The 15,152-nt window shown below is 36.6% G+C and overlaps 1 protein-coding gene across 1 annotated transcript in view; it reads left to right on the top strand.

Annotated features, from left to right (window-relative positions):
* LOC137241726 (uncharacterized) overlaps window positions 1-14,446 on the top strand; it is a 30,141-nt gene extending 15,695 nt beyond the window's left edge. Inside the window, exons 4-6 of the mRNA XM_067769176.1 lie at window positions 864-1,005; window positions 12,488-13,328; window positions 13,390-14,446. Coding sequence (XP_067625277.1) covers window positions 864-1,005; window positions 12,488-13,328; window positions 13,390-14,234 — 1,828 coding nt within the window. The 3' untranslated portion in view covers window positions 14,235-14,446. The remainder of the gene's footprint in view (window positions 1-863; window positions 1,006-12,487; window positions 13,329-13,389) is intronic.
* The last annotated feature ends 706 nt before the right edge of the window (window positions 14,447-15,152 follow it).

Here is a 15,152-nt window from a genome sequence, read left to right as displayed (position 1 = left end):
ATTCTTCTAAATGTGGTAATTCTCAATTTACAATATAATGCTTAACTCTATAAATTCAAACATGCGTGTAAAGGAAATAAATTGTTGAGCTTTTATCTATATATGTATATAACTACGTATGTTTTACGAATTCAGTATGTTGTAGTATGTACAATATGTTGTAGTATATTCTTAAATCTAGTCCTCAGTTAGGAGGCGCCTTCATAAATTTGTAAACGGTACCCAGTAGGGGGTATGCGTGTCTTAAAGGGCACATGGGCCAGAAAGGACCCAACCGAATATTGAGTTCTGGGCAGTAGGATACCCAGAATACGCTATGATCTCTGTACGCATGATTTTACTGTGTACAACGCCGCCGAAGATTACGGCTACCGCGGACGAGGTACGAAAGTTCGGACCAGCTAATAGTAGGTTAACGAATTTGTCTCGCGTCGTTTGGCTGAGGTCGCGGACAGGGGTTTTCATTATACGAGCTGACGTGCAACTCGCACATTTCGGTGGTTGCCACCGGTAAGGTTCGCAAGCTCAGACGCTTGACTAATGACCCACAAACTTTACTCGTCTGCGAGCTCGGATCGAGCGGGCCCCGGGTCAAAACCTTCCGCTGCCCCACATGTAAATATACCGCGACGGTTGGCAGTACAGTGATGGCTCCCGAGAGTTGCGTCAGAAGCTGAGGCAACTCTTTTTGGAGGAGCTTTGGAGTGTAAGAGCGTGTGGTGAGTGTCATGGCAGTACTGGCACGTCCCATTACTTGGAAATTTTTGGCCCCATGTGAGTGTGCTAGACAGCGCAAACAGTAGCGATGCAATAGTACGAGTCTTAAACGACGTTCATGGTTCGCTTGCAGAAACTTTTTACAGTACCGCAGTGGATGCGCGCGGTGGCAAACTGCATTTGAATCGGCCGTCCGATTTTGATTGTGTTTGGATGGCTTTTTTCGGTGCAGTTGGCGCTGGGGGCGATGAGGCGCGTGCCGTGGAGGTTATCGATTCGTTAGAACGTGTAAATTCCATGATGCTAAAGTGAGAGAAATAGAATATACATAAAAGTTAATTGGGTAAGACTACTAACTTCCCGATGTGGCGCGTTATCATTCCCTTCTATCTCTCTTGGGGAACTACCACTTATAACGTTTGTGGAGTTCTTTCAAGTATTCCTCCTTCCATCGAAGGGCATGCTGTTGCCTCAAAGCTTTTAACTTCTGCCACCGATTAATTAGCGATGTGGGATTGGCTTCAATGTATGGTTCGTCCGCAGGATGCCTCCCGTGAGAAAATGTCCAGGTGTTAAGGCGACAGAGTCAGATACTTCAGTGGAATTTGGCGATAGTGGTCGAGAGTTAAGGCAAGCTTCTATGCGACATAACAGAGTTTGGAACTCTTCGAATGTGAATTTCTGAGACGCAGCGACTCTTCGGAAATGGAATTTAAAACTTTTAACCCCAGCTTCCCATAGCCCACCCATGTGAGGAACGCCCGCCGGTATAAAGTACCGCGAAACCTCTTGATGACTATAGAGGTTTCACAAGGATTCCTGAGATGAGATTAAAAATTGCTTAAAATCCTTTTTAAGGCTGGTTGACGCGCCAACGAAGTTTGTCCCATTATCCGAAAAGATATTTTTTGGACAACTTCTGCGGGAAGTGAACCTAGAAAAGGCCTGGAGAAAGGTTTCCGTGTAGAGATCACTGGCCGCTTCCAAATGAATTGCTTTTGTAGAAAAGCAAATGAAAATGCACACATATCCTTTGTTCACTTTATACGATCGTCCGGAATACGTCTTAATGTCGACCCCAGTGTTTTCGCGCGGTCTGGAGAGACTTGTCCTTTCCTCTGGAAGAGCAGCCATGATTTGACTTTGGTCTCGTTGTCTATGCAGAACGCAAGGTTTACAATGATGAATCGTAGTCCTGATTAGATTTTTGGCTTGCGGAATGCAATACTGCTGACGAAGTAACCGTAGTGTCAGTTGATTGCTATAGTGGTTATTATTTGTTGTTAAATTATTAACTTTGTATTTTATACTTTGAATTTTAAATATTTTATTATCGAATTACTTTTTGGTAAATGAAAATTTTTGATTATAATATTTTATACTTCAAATAAATAACATAATATTTTTAAAAAATAAATATTTAAATGTTTGGTTAACAACCAAATATATTGGCGATTCTACCAACGGACCTACGATTACGAACTTTAAACCCTAGTTAACTTAATCAAAGAAGAGCTGTCGAAAATTATTAAATAAATGACACTATTGAAATTATTGTGCATGTAATATATGTAACTGTGCTTGTGTTCCTAATACATTTGTGGACCGGAAGCAGTACAAGTAATAAGAATGCTTAGAATTGCACTACACCTTTAAATGTTTACAAATTCAATGAAAATTGGTATATAAAAATAAATAAATGTAAGGCGCGATAACCTCCGAAGAGATCTAAGGCCGAGCTTCTCTTCCAATTTGCGTCGTGCTCCTCTTGATTTTCCCTACAAATTGGCCGGACGGGGCCTACATGTTTTATGCCGACTCCGAACGGCATCTGCAAGGCAGATGACTTTTCCCTGAGAGCTTTTCATGGCAGAAATACACCCGGAGCGCTTGCCAAACACTGCCGAGGGGCGACCCCGCTTAGAAAAATTTTCTTCTAATTGAAAAACTTATTTCTAAAATTTTGATGTTGCTTTGCCCGGGGTGCGAACCCAGGGCATACGGTGTGGCAGGCGGAGCACGCTACCATCACACCACGATTGCCGTATTGTATGTATTCAACATTAAACAATCATTATTCTAACTATATAATCAAAACAAATTGTTCATTAGAAAATAATGAAATGAAACTTAAGTATACTTCAATTAATAAGCAACATTCTGTGCAAATTTCATATACAGTCGCTGTTAATTGTATATACGAAACGTAAAAAAAAAAAAAAAAAACAAATTATAATATTTGGTAAATTAGAACAACATTGAAGTGTAAACTTAAAAAATTAAATACATAGTTAAAGTTTGAAAACAAAAACATCTACTTATACTATACTATACTTCAATTAATAAGCAACATTCTGTGCAAATTTCATATACAGTCGCTGTTAATTGTATATACGAAACGTAAAACAAAAAAAAAAAATTATAATATTTGGTAAATTAGAACAACATTTAAGTGCAAACTTGAAAAATTAAATACATAGTTAAAGTTTGAAAACAAAAACATCTACTTAACTTAATAACTGTGGCGAAATGTGAAATATCTGCGAAACAAATTGAACCAACTTCTAAAAATAACTTAATTGGATGTACATATATATTACGTCTGATGGGTCAAGCAAAAATACCATCATCACAATACATCAGTGTTATGACAAAAACCCTCACCACTAACAAAGCTCTAACAAACAAATATATGATTTGTAAATTAATATACTAAAAAATAAAATAATGCAGATTTAATATATATAAGAATTATTCAATGCAAAACTCAATGAATTTAAATTAAACTGCCGCTTAATTTTAATAAAAGAGACCAAGAAATTGTGTATCTAAACGTAATCGTGTTTATTAATAACATAACTAAGAAGCTTAAAATAATTTTAAAGAACCGCTGACCCATTGGCAAAATATTTTCACGTCCTATCTGATATTTAAATCAACATTGGCATTGAAGAACTGAAAGAATATACGAAAATGTTTGAATTAGACTAACGCACATCATTTGCTGTCGTATATATTAAACTCAAAATTCATTAAGATAATACCGCTAATTCCTCCCTACAATTCATTGATATATCGAAATATTTTAATACTCAACGAAACATCGTCATTTTTTTGGAATAACTCGTAACTTTTAACGTCCTCTTCACTAATTACAAAGCCATTGCATAACAAAGCCATTGCATAACAAAACCATTGCATAAACAGCATCATCGATGTATTTAATGATTATCACGTAAAAAAACGCAATTGATTCACTTTCAATCTTTACCATCATCAATCAACTACTTATTAATTTTAATATTTTTTTATTAAATTTAATTTTATGTAAGTATAATTTTTATTTTAATATTAAATTTAAAATTTTCAATTATAATTTAAATTAAAATTTTAAACCCTTTAAATTTTCAAATTTATTTTAAGATTATTTTTATATTTTAAAAATTTTATATAAATTATTTAAATTTACTTATTTTTTATATAAAATTAAATATTTTATTTCAATTGTTAACTCCCTTTCCAAAAAATTCTTAAATATTTTCTAATTTTCAAATTATTCATTCATTTTTTTTATATGGTTCTACGTTCACCAATACGAACTCGTAATTTTACAAATTCGGAAAATCAAAATAACAACTATACAAATAACACAATGATTCTAATACAACTCAAAATTCTAACATTAATACAACACAAAACAACATCTCTAATATAACACAAGATACTTCAACACAAGATAGCTTTACAAATGTTTCTTCTACTAAGTCTATTAAATTACCACAATTTTGGCAAGATTGTGCTGATGCCTGGTTTTTACTTGTTGAAGGACAATTTGAAATTAATAATATCACTGATGATAATTTAAAATTTCAAAATGTTCTAGTTACCCTTCAACGAGATACTATTTCTAAAATTTTTGACATTATTAGCCCTCCTCTTTTCAATAAATATAATACAATTAAAAAGATTTTATGCGAAAGATTTTCACTTAGTGAAGAAAAAAGATTAGAAGAATTATTTTCAAAAACCGAACTTGATGATCGTTCACCATCTGAATTATTCAGATTTATGAAATCACTTATAGGTACTAGAGATATACGCCGCCGATTTTGGTCGTTTTTCGCACGCCGCTGCCGAATGTCCAAAATATCGGCGCGGCGGTGGCGGCGTCCGGCGCGTTACTATATTTTCTCGTTTAAGATTGTTTAGGCCACTTATTGTTCATGTCGAAAATTGTTCGGATATGGTCGCAAGTGGCATCAACGGATGCGCATCACTGCCAGTTATAAGAAACTAATTGCGAAATTTAACTCTTTCTAACTGTTCAAAAGTTATTTAAAAAAATAGGTGTTTGCGATGTCAGCTTAACACGGACTTTGCATCGCCCAATTTACCAAGTTATTAAAACAAAACACTAAAAGAAAAGTTATAGAATAATTTATATGCTCACTTTGCATATTTTATTTTATTTTTTTTTTTCAAAAAATTAATAATGAATTCAAATAAAATGACCCACGGCAAACATTGTCCTCACGTTCTTAAAAAAAGCAAAATACCCAAAAAAGGTGACGATTTTTAAAAAAGTTTTATTGGGAAAGAATAAGCGAAATCAGTAATGCAAAATCCTTTAGTATGTTCTAGGGGCATAAACACCCCTTTGAAATGATTCTTACCTCATACTTAAGTTGAGGATATATATATGTACGTATGAGAAGGGTTTGAAAAATCACTTGGGCTTACATTCAAACATCTGTTGTTTATTTGCGAAACTATAAAATAGCGTCTGAAATGTTAATTTTGATTTTCACACTTCATCCTTCAACATCAAAGCTTCCCGGTTTGACATTTCCTAAAGTTGGCGGCACTATCCCAAACTAGTCTCTTGGAGTGAATCACATTGATTATACCCTATCAACCAAGTTTAAATATCACCTACACGTTACGGCTCCTTTTACAAATGTGAATACGTAGGCACATATATTTACCAGGTGAGGCTTTGTCCTTCGCAAGAACACTCAAAGTGGTGAAGCAAAAGCTTTCCCAAGACAGTCCAACTAATGACCGTGTGTGCTATTACCCTAATGTAATGGACAGTTGAACTACTCTGAAGCTACGCGGTCATCCATAATGAGCTCTTATATCATAAAGCGAGAGGAGTTTTAGCATTTGTGAAAAGATGGGCAAAAGAGTTTAGTGATCCTTACGTTACATAAACACTTTTTACATCATTGGCGAGGCCGATATTAGAATATGGATCGATAATTTGGAATCCGCGTTATCAAGTTCATGTTACTTTTCGCCTTGAGAATTCTTCAATGGGACTCTCCGTATAATCTTCCTCCTTACACTAATAGATTAAAACTAATAAATCTTCCTACCCTTGCAAGTCGTAGAGAAATGCTAGGTGTACTATTTATGGCTAGACTTTTAAATGGATCGATTTCAAGCCCATTTCTATTGAACGAAGTAAACTTGAATGTTCCATGCCGAGTTTCAAGGCATTATAAACCTATAATTCTTAAACAGTGCAGAAGCAATTTCCAACTACACGAACCTTTTCTATGTTTGTGTGAAGGTTATAACTCTCACTCGAGAATAATTGATGTTTCGGACTCGATCTTAATAATTAAAAAATTATATTTATACTTTTAATCTATTGTATTTTGTGAATCTATATTTCTCAGCTGATGAGTTTCTCTGTAGCTGAGCGGTTTTAGATCTCGGCGCTTAAGAAGCCACTGCCTCTCAAAAACTCGGTAACAAAAAAAATTATAAATAACACATAAATAAGAATTAGGATATAAAAAAAAAAAAGTATGTATGAATTAAAAAAAAAAAAAACAGGATTAGCCCGGTTTGATCGGGCCACTTGAGGGCAGTGCGCTGCCACAACGTCCGAGAAAAAAAAGGCCGGAAAACAACAGTTAACATCTTTCAACTTAAAATCGGTCGACTTTCATTCTACGAACTTGATTTAACGAAGACTATTTAAATCAATGTTGTCAACACAAACGTCTGCAAACTTTGGTCTACATTTTAAAAATTTTATCCAGGGTCCTTGTAATTGTAGCAATGCTTCGCCGCACCTAATAGCTGCGACCGATCACAAATTGTCATCAATATCCTCTAACGGGAGTCCAAGGAAACTTGCTGTTTCAACAGGGGTGGACCATAATGAAAGGGGTGTTAGAGGCGTTGGTTCCACATTACAATTAAAGAGATGATTGGTGTCATGTGGGGACACATTGCAAGCGGGCATACATTTTGTATGTCGGGGTTGATTCTGGATATGTAAGAGTTTAACCTGTTACAGTATCCAGAACGAAGTTGAGCCAGAGTGACTCGCGTTTCCCTGGGAGTTCCTCTTCCGCAAGTTTTGGGTACTGTTTTTTGAGTACTGGATTCACCGGGCAATTCCTTGCATAAAGGTCCGACGCCTGTTTGTGAGTTCACCAAGGATCTGCTTGTGTTTTTTTGCTTCATACGGCTGAGTTCTCAGGTGCCGTATTTCCTCAAAATGCTTACGGAGATGACTCCTTAAGTCCCTAGGTGGTGTTGGCTCATCAATCAGATGTCTCTTGGGATGCCCAGGTTTCTGGGTATTCAACAGGAACTGTTTGGTTAGCATCTCATTTCTCCTGATGGGGAGTGCCACGAGCGTCATGAGTATTAATAGACCATTAATAGCAACCGTAAGCCGCCTGTGTGCATGACCGCCAAGGAGCCACAAATAATTTAAAGAAATTGTGTTCGCGACGATTATTAAGAGTTAACCCCAGGTGAAACTACGCTTTGCACGAGATATACAAACAAAAGTGTAACCATTTTATGTATCTCTATTTCTTTACAACAGACTCAGCAGTGCCAATTCCGGGGTTAGGTTCGAAGCTTCTCTGGAGTAAGTGAATGAGGGACAATCCCTCCGGAAGGAGCTACTCCTGAAAAATTTTGAACGATCTGCGAGATTTTGAGACACGAGTGTAAGAGCGTGTGGTGAGTGTCATGTCAGTACTGGCACGTCCCATTACTTGGCAATTTTTGGCCCCATGTGAGTGTGCTAGACAGCGCAAACAGTAGCGATGCAATAGTACGAGTCTTAAACGACGTTCATGGTTCGCTTGCAGAAACTTTTTACAGTACCGCAGTGGATGCGCGCGGTGGCAAACTCTGCATTTGAATCGGCCGTCCGATTTTGATTGTGTTTGGATGGCTTTTTTCGGTGTAGTTGGCGCTGGGGGCGATGAGGCGCGTGCCGTGGAGGTTATCGATTCGTTAGAACGTGTAAATTCCATGATGCTAAAGTGAGAGAAATAGAATATACATAAAAGTTAATTGGGTAAGACTACTAACTTCCTGATGTGGCGCGTTATCATTCCCTTTTGGGTGCGAATGTCAGCGACGCGAATTCTTTTATCGGTGCCTTGGTAGACCTTAGTAACCCGGCCCAAGCGCCATTCATTGGGTGGTATATTTTCGTGACGTGCAACTACTAAATCATCAACCGCGATATCTCTCTTGGAGAACTTCCACTTATAACGTTTGTGGAGTTCTTTCAAGTATTCCTCCTTCCATCGAAGGGCATGCTGTTGCCTCAAAGCTTTTAACTTCTGCCACCGATTAATTAGCGATGTGGGATTGGCTTCAATGTATGGTTCGTCCGCAGGATGGGACCTCCCGTGAGAAAATGACCAGGTGTTAAGGCGACAGAGTCAGATACTTCAGTGGAATTTGGCGATAGTGGTCGAGAGTTAGGTTATTCTGAAGGTTATTTTTTGGTATACTTATATTGCCATCAGATATGTTAAATCAATTTAGGAGTTGGGTGGAAAAAGGCGTAAAATTGGTCAATAAATAATAGCCCCTTCTGATTATTCAAGTAGTTTAATATTTAAGAATTCATGAGCTTAATACCGGCTTATAATAATTGAATATTCAATCATTATACTTGTTTAAGAGAAACTGAAAAGAAATAAAGTATTTACTGGCGTATAGTCAAAATGTTACTATATGTCCTACTTATTTTGCTATTGTAGTAAAATGGATTTTGTAAATGAACACATTGTGCATTGACCAAATAGAGTAAATTGTGGTTATTTTTTGTCGATCATATAACAAAAACAGATACTTGAGTTTAAGTCATTTAAATTTAAATACATCAAAGTACATAGGTCTATCGGCGATTTTGTTGGAGCTTCCTAATTCCGAGAAATTCGATAAACATATGTCTATTTCCATGGCATCGTCCTACAGGGATTCAGGCTTTTTCTATTCACCTGAGTCACCTTCCCAGTTTTCCTTCATCTGTGCCACAAAAAAAAAATGTTTCATTGGGAGAAACTCTTCAGAGGTTATTAATTCCCCCCCCCCCCCCCCCCCCCCCCCACACACACACACACACAAAGAGATTGACTGGCTGAATCGGACTGCAGTTTTTTTACAGCTGATGTTTTGACAAAGTTTGACGGAATTTAAATATAGGACCCGAGTGATTGAGAAGGACCATTAGTCACTCTGCCTATTTGCACGGCATTGGTAAAAGATTGAAATTGCTTACTTGAGCATATTTGTATTCAAAGTTAATTTTCTTTGCTATCAAAAAAGCTACAACTACCTATATAACCCACGTTAAATGACTGTAACTACAAACTATTGTGTTTAGAAGAATATTTTTCTTAGAAAATAGAGAAAAATAGTATATTGCTATTGCAATTTGCAAACTCACAAACCAGTATAGATACATTATTTGACAATATACCGATAGGAAGAATATATGAAGGAACTTAAGAGCTTTTATAATGCATTGCCTTTCAATTGTTTAATCACCAATTGAGGACGTTCAAATGTAGGTTAGTACATTTTCATGCAAGCCTGTTATATGGCACATTGGCAACGCTTATTTAGAACGATGACAATTTTCGGAACAGGGATGTTGAAATCTTTGTTATTTGCTTTTTTTATTATTAAATTTTTAGGATAATTTCAATAAGAATACTTTTCCAGTTAACTTCTTCGTGCTTTATCACCATTAAATATCGAAGAAACTGGTCATAACGGACAATAAAATTTTTTTGTAGATATTTTGAAGTGGCTTTAATTAAATGCAACCATGTGTTATTTGACCGGGGTTTGTGCATGTACGATATTTTTCAAAATTTATTAGTACTAGGAAAGTGTGTGCCTTGCAAAAATTGTTGGATTACGTGTTCCATTTTCTTCTTGTTGGAGTACTCTAACAATACTCCTTTGCATTGCGTTTGCGGACCACCATCAGCCGATCATTGCTAGTTTTTTAACGACCGTGATCACGACACGATGACGATCGAACAGAGTTGCCAAAAGTAAAATATTGCATACAAATAACTGATAATAAAATTTTACTATGGCAACTCTGATAAAATGCAACCGCGCACTGGTTTTATGTATACATACTATAGTATAGAGAAATATTAGTTTATTCACGCAAATGCTAAATAACATATGAATATTCGTAGTATAAAATATAAAAGTTGTATTGCCCCTTTTCTTTTACTTTCATTTTAAATTAGATTCACTCCGATAATTCTTTCCGACACAATTCCTCTTTAGTACTTTGGCATATGATCCTCTGTGGGTGCTCCATGGGGTACTACAGTGAAAGTACTTTGGAAAGTACTCTCACGTATGTACTCTATGGAATACTCACAAACAAAGCGAGAGTGGGATCACCTACTCCTCTCCTAGGACATCGCAATTTTAATTGAAGCACATTTTTTGTATGAATACAGATTAGTTTTGGAACACTCCTATACTCCTAAAGGATTATTCCTTACACTATTTATGGAGTACTCGCGTTTTTTGAAGAGTGCACACTCAGCAAAGGCTGCATTCATTTCAATGCTTATTCTGTGTTCAAAAATGTTTGTTTTTCATTCAATTACTTCATTCTTTTTTCGAATGAGTTCAGGAGTGCAGTCTTTTCTTCCACTACTGAATGAAGAATGGGTTAATTTTTAAGCCACATTCCTTAACAAGGAATACATGAATGAAGAAACAGCATTCTTAAATCAATGATTTAAAATTTCAAAAGATTGCACAGTTTTACAGCTCTGCTCTATACTTAGTAGCACTTACAGACATATGCACTAGGGCATCGGATATTTAACAAATTTTTCACTCGACAACCCATAAACTTTAACTTTAAGTCTGAAAACAAATTATTAAAGCCATAAAACAATTACATCACATTCATTTTAAATCATGATAGACATTTTTTATTTGAAAGATAAAAGAACCATGTGTAATTGCTTTTTGCACAAAGCTCCTCACAGAAATAAAATGTTTAATATCAGCCTTGGGACGACAGTCATTTAGTATAAAACGCTTATTTTGGTACCTCTCCCGTACAATTTTATATGGAAAATATATCGCATTTGTGGTTTTAAGGACTAATAATACAAGTTATTAGTTTGATACTTTCTTTTAACTTTTTAAGTAAAATTGTATGGAGCGGATCGGGAAACAAAGGTTGAAAATAACAGGCACCCTATTATTAGTATGTGTACACATTCGTTGAGTGTTGCCAACTCTCATAGTACAGATCCTGATCGTTCCAGTGAGATTTGATCGTGATCCAAAGCTCGATACCTCAATGGAACGCTACTAATGAGTGTTTATTTATTGTAAAGATTATTAGAGTTGTGCTTTTTCGTTCATTTCAGAGATTCAGTTCTTTCGTTCTTTTTCTGATGATCGAACAAGTTGTTCTTTTTGTTCTGTTGCTGTGTGTATGCAGCAATGCATTGCGTAGGTATATTTAAATGTGTTATGAATAAATAAGTTAATATATACATGTATAATTCTGTGGTCAAAAGCAATAATCGCCTAAGTCCAATGTAAAATGGTAGGACTTAGGCGATTATTGTTTGTGACCACAGAAATAGCTTCAAAAAAAAATTTCGGAAGATCCAGACACAAATTATAAATTGAACTTTTCAAGTTTAATACGTGTAATAATTAGTTTCCTACAAAAGATGTTGTTCATAAATAGTCCATACATATATTAGCCATCATCCGGTGCCAAAGAGCCTGAGCCAGATAAATAATTTTGCATGTAAATGCAACAACAACGATTTGAGCCAGATAAATCCAGATAGAAGTCTGGTTCAATTTTTGAGCCAGATAATTTGTTAATTACTTGTCTTTAGTTTGGCAACGCTGCCTTTAATAAACCTACTTTTTCAAAAATAGATGTCGCTGTTTAGCCTTTCGTCGTATGAGTTAAATGAAGAACAGCGGCGACATCTGCCTATCACATTTCACGTGTGCGAAAATATCACGACTCTCAAGTCTCTCAATGATCCAGAGCATTCCCGTGAGAATTGAGCGTGAGCCGGAGCTGTAAAACTCACTGTATGGCGGCAATTGTTGTAGCAGTGCCACACACAAAGATGACCACACATATCTTTAGTGTAAGTGGCATCATCGACATTCGTGCTCACTGTGAATTTCTGCGTATGTATGTATGAATTTACAATGTTCGCGAACGAGAAGAGAGAAAGAATAACATTAGATAAAACGAACTAAAAGAACAAATAGAACCGAAATCGATGATCTATTTCACTTGGTTAATTGAGAGACCCGGTCAATTGAACAAGTTCAGAACGAAACGACCCAACTCGAAAGATTATCAACTATTATTGGAATATCTATTGCAATATACACTCGCAATAGATAGTAGTGTTATTATACTTAATACATATATGTTAAATATTATACTTTCTTCTTTTTATAGGAATCTTTAATATTGACCATATCAAATCTTCATAAGGAAATTTGTGTTCTGTGTCCAAATAAGGTACTTCCGAATCCTTCTAGTCTTGGACATGTCCAATTTGAATCCAATAAACCTGATTCAACGCCACCTAGTAGGCCTATTTCCGTTCCCACAGCCGCTGCTCTAAAAATGGGAGTGGGGTTTCCTTTGATACATCTCGGCCCCCCTGGTACCAAAGTAGACTCATCACGTTTAATTAGCATGCATGCGAAATCCTCACCAATAGTTAGTGGTGGCAGTGGTTCAACACCAACTACTCCAACACTAAATGTACTAACATTTGAATGCGGCATATGTAAGCGTTCTACAGATCAGCATTTATTGGCAAAATGTGACACATGTCAATTGCATTATCACTTGAGCTGTTTAAATCCACCATTGACGCGTCATCCAAAGAAGACAAAACTTTACGGTTGGCAATGCTCAGAGTGTGATAAATCCGAAGACTCTGAGTGTGCAACTGAAATACCAAAAGGACCAAGGAAATCCCGAACCCGTTTTAATAAAGATGGTTCAATTATTGCAGCAAACGTTCTTGAGACGGAAAGCGATTGCGGACCTTCTTCGAAAAGACACTCAACTGACACTACAACTCCCAAAATGCAGATAACGAAGAAAGCAATTAATAATTTTTCAAACATAAACGAAGGTTGTGGTTCCGGAAGGACAACTCCTAAAATGAGTAGACATTCACCATCAATTTTGGCGAAAAAAACAAAATGTTATGTTCCGCTTCAAAATATAACGAAAAAACTACACCACCCAGCACAACTTCAAACTTCACCAATGAAAAAAATACGTAAGAACAGAAATATCATTAAACGTCACCATTTTTTTACATTTTTTTATTAATTTGATAGTGCCCCAGCAAGTTAATACAATAGTTTCTGATGAGCCGTTGCTGCTTGTAATGCCGTCTAATGCGAAGCCTAGGACAACGGATGCTGTGGTAATTGCAGACCCAGATCCTTTGGCATTGCCAATGAATAATAATACTACTGTCTCATCAATGGAGGACTCATCTGACCCAAATAAACAGGCAAGAAAACAAAAGCGGAAGGATAAACACAAGAGTAGACATAATATTTCATCAGATACAGACAAGTCGCCGAATAAAGAACATAAACGTAAACATAAAAAAAAAATACATAGTCATTGTGCAGCGAATAGATATGAAGACAGTGGAGTTACTATACCAAAAATAAAGATCAAATTTAAAACACTGCCTTTACCTGGTGAGGTAACCCCAGAGGCACAGTTTTTCTACGTTTCCGCTGATATGGTGCGTTCAGCGGAAGAGGCCTCTCGTCCAACTTCCGTGGAAACAGTAGAAGATTCAGCTCCAACTCTCACTGAGGAGAGACAAATAGGAAGAGAAAAATCCGGAATTACAAATTTGTCAACAGATATTGCAGCTTTGATATCATCTCCGGCTACCCGTAAAAGTAGCCCGCGGAAAACTGCTGGTAAAAGGTATTTGCATTTGACTCATTCAAAATCAGCTGTAATGACTCCATCAACATCAAACTGTTTGTGTTGCGTATGTAAGGAAGTGGGTGTAAGTTGTAATACTGTAACTTGCGATGAATGTCATAAGCACTATCATTTTACATGTTTGGACCCACCTCTGAAAAAAACACCGAAAATCCGTGGGTACTCGTGGCATTGTGCTGATTGTGACCCTACAGATGAAGACAAAAAATAATTACTTTATGAATTATTTTAATACACGTAATATTTTTTCCCCAGTCATTAATTAAAACTTTTATATGGAATCTTCATGACACCAGATTGCACCCATTCTCTTAATTCTTATTTATCCTAAAATTTGCACATTTTTTATACGTTAAAATTTGATAGTATAAATATTTACTAAAAAAAGCGCAAGGAAATAAAGCTAATTTTCGACAACCTGTATGTAGCGGCTTGGCTAAATCGTTGTTTTTTTATAGCTTACCAATGTGAGGAATATGCCAAATGATGGAAGAAAATGAAAGTAAGTATATGGTACGATAACAAAATTGAATAGTTATGGAATTTGAGGTATGGTACAGGGTACCACAGTACTCCCCCTCTAGATGCGTCATCGGTATCGCAGAGGAATACTAACGTTTCTACCCGTGAGTGTAGTGCTTGTTGCTGCGGATTGTGATACCTCCTGTTGTATTACTTGTCTTGGCGCGGTGTCATCGTTGTCGACGTTGGCAAGAAATGCTGGTTTTAAGCGATCGACGCTTATGTTTGTGGTTCGCCCTCGTACAACTATTTTGAAAAATTTTAAAATTTGGTGTTAACGAAGGCCGCACTGAGTCGTTTCGCACGAATACGTGAGTAGCCGTCTGCAAAGCGGTGGTTAGGAAAGGGTGTGGCTTTGAATGGTGCGCCGTCTGTGTTGAGCGTAGCCTTTCAATTGAAGATCGAAATTGCGTTATGGCTTCGCTGGTGACTTCTTTCCATTTTACCTCTTGAAAAAATTCACCTGGGATGCGTAGTGTTGAACCGTATACCAACATGGCAGGAGAAGCATTTATGTCTGGTTTGAACGCGACTCGTAGACCCAGTAAAATCGCTGGTAAATGAAGCACCTACTTGGCTGGTTCTTGGCACAAAATAACCGATTTGA

This window comes from Eurosta solidaginis, chromosome 2 (genome assembly GCF_040869045.1).
Source record: "Eurosta solidaginis isolate ZX-2024a chromosome 2, ASM4086904v1, whole genome shotgun sequence".
Lineage (NCBI taxonomy): Eukaryota > Metazoa > Arthropoda > Insecta > Diptera > Tephritidae > Eurosta > Eurosta solidaginis.
Note: the sequence above shows the minus strand (reverse complement) of the source record. Positions and strands in the feature narration are given on the sequence as shown.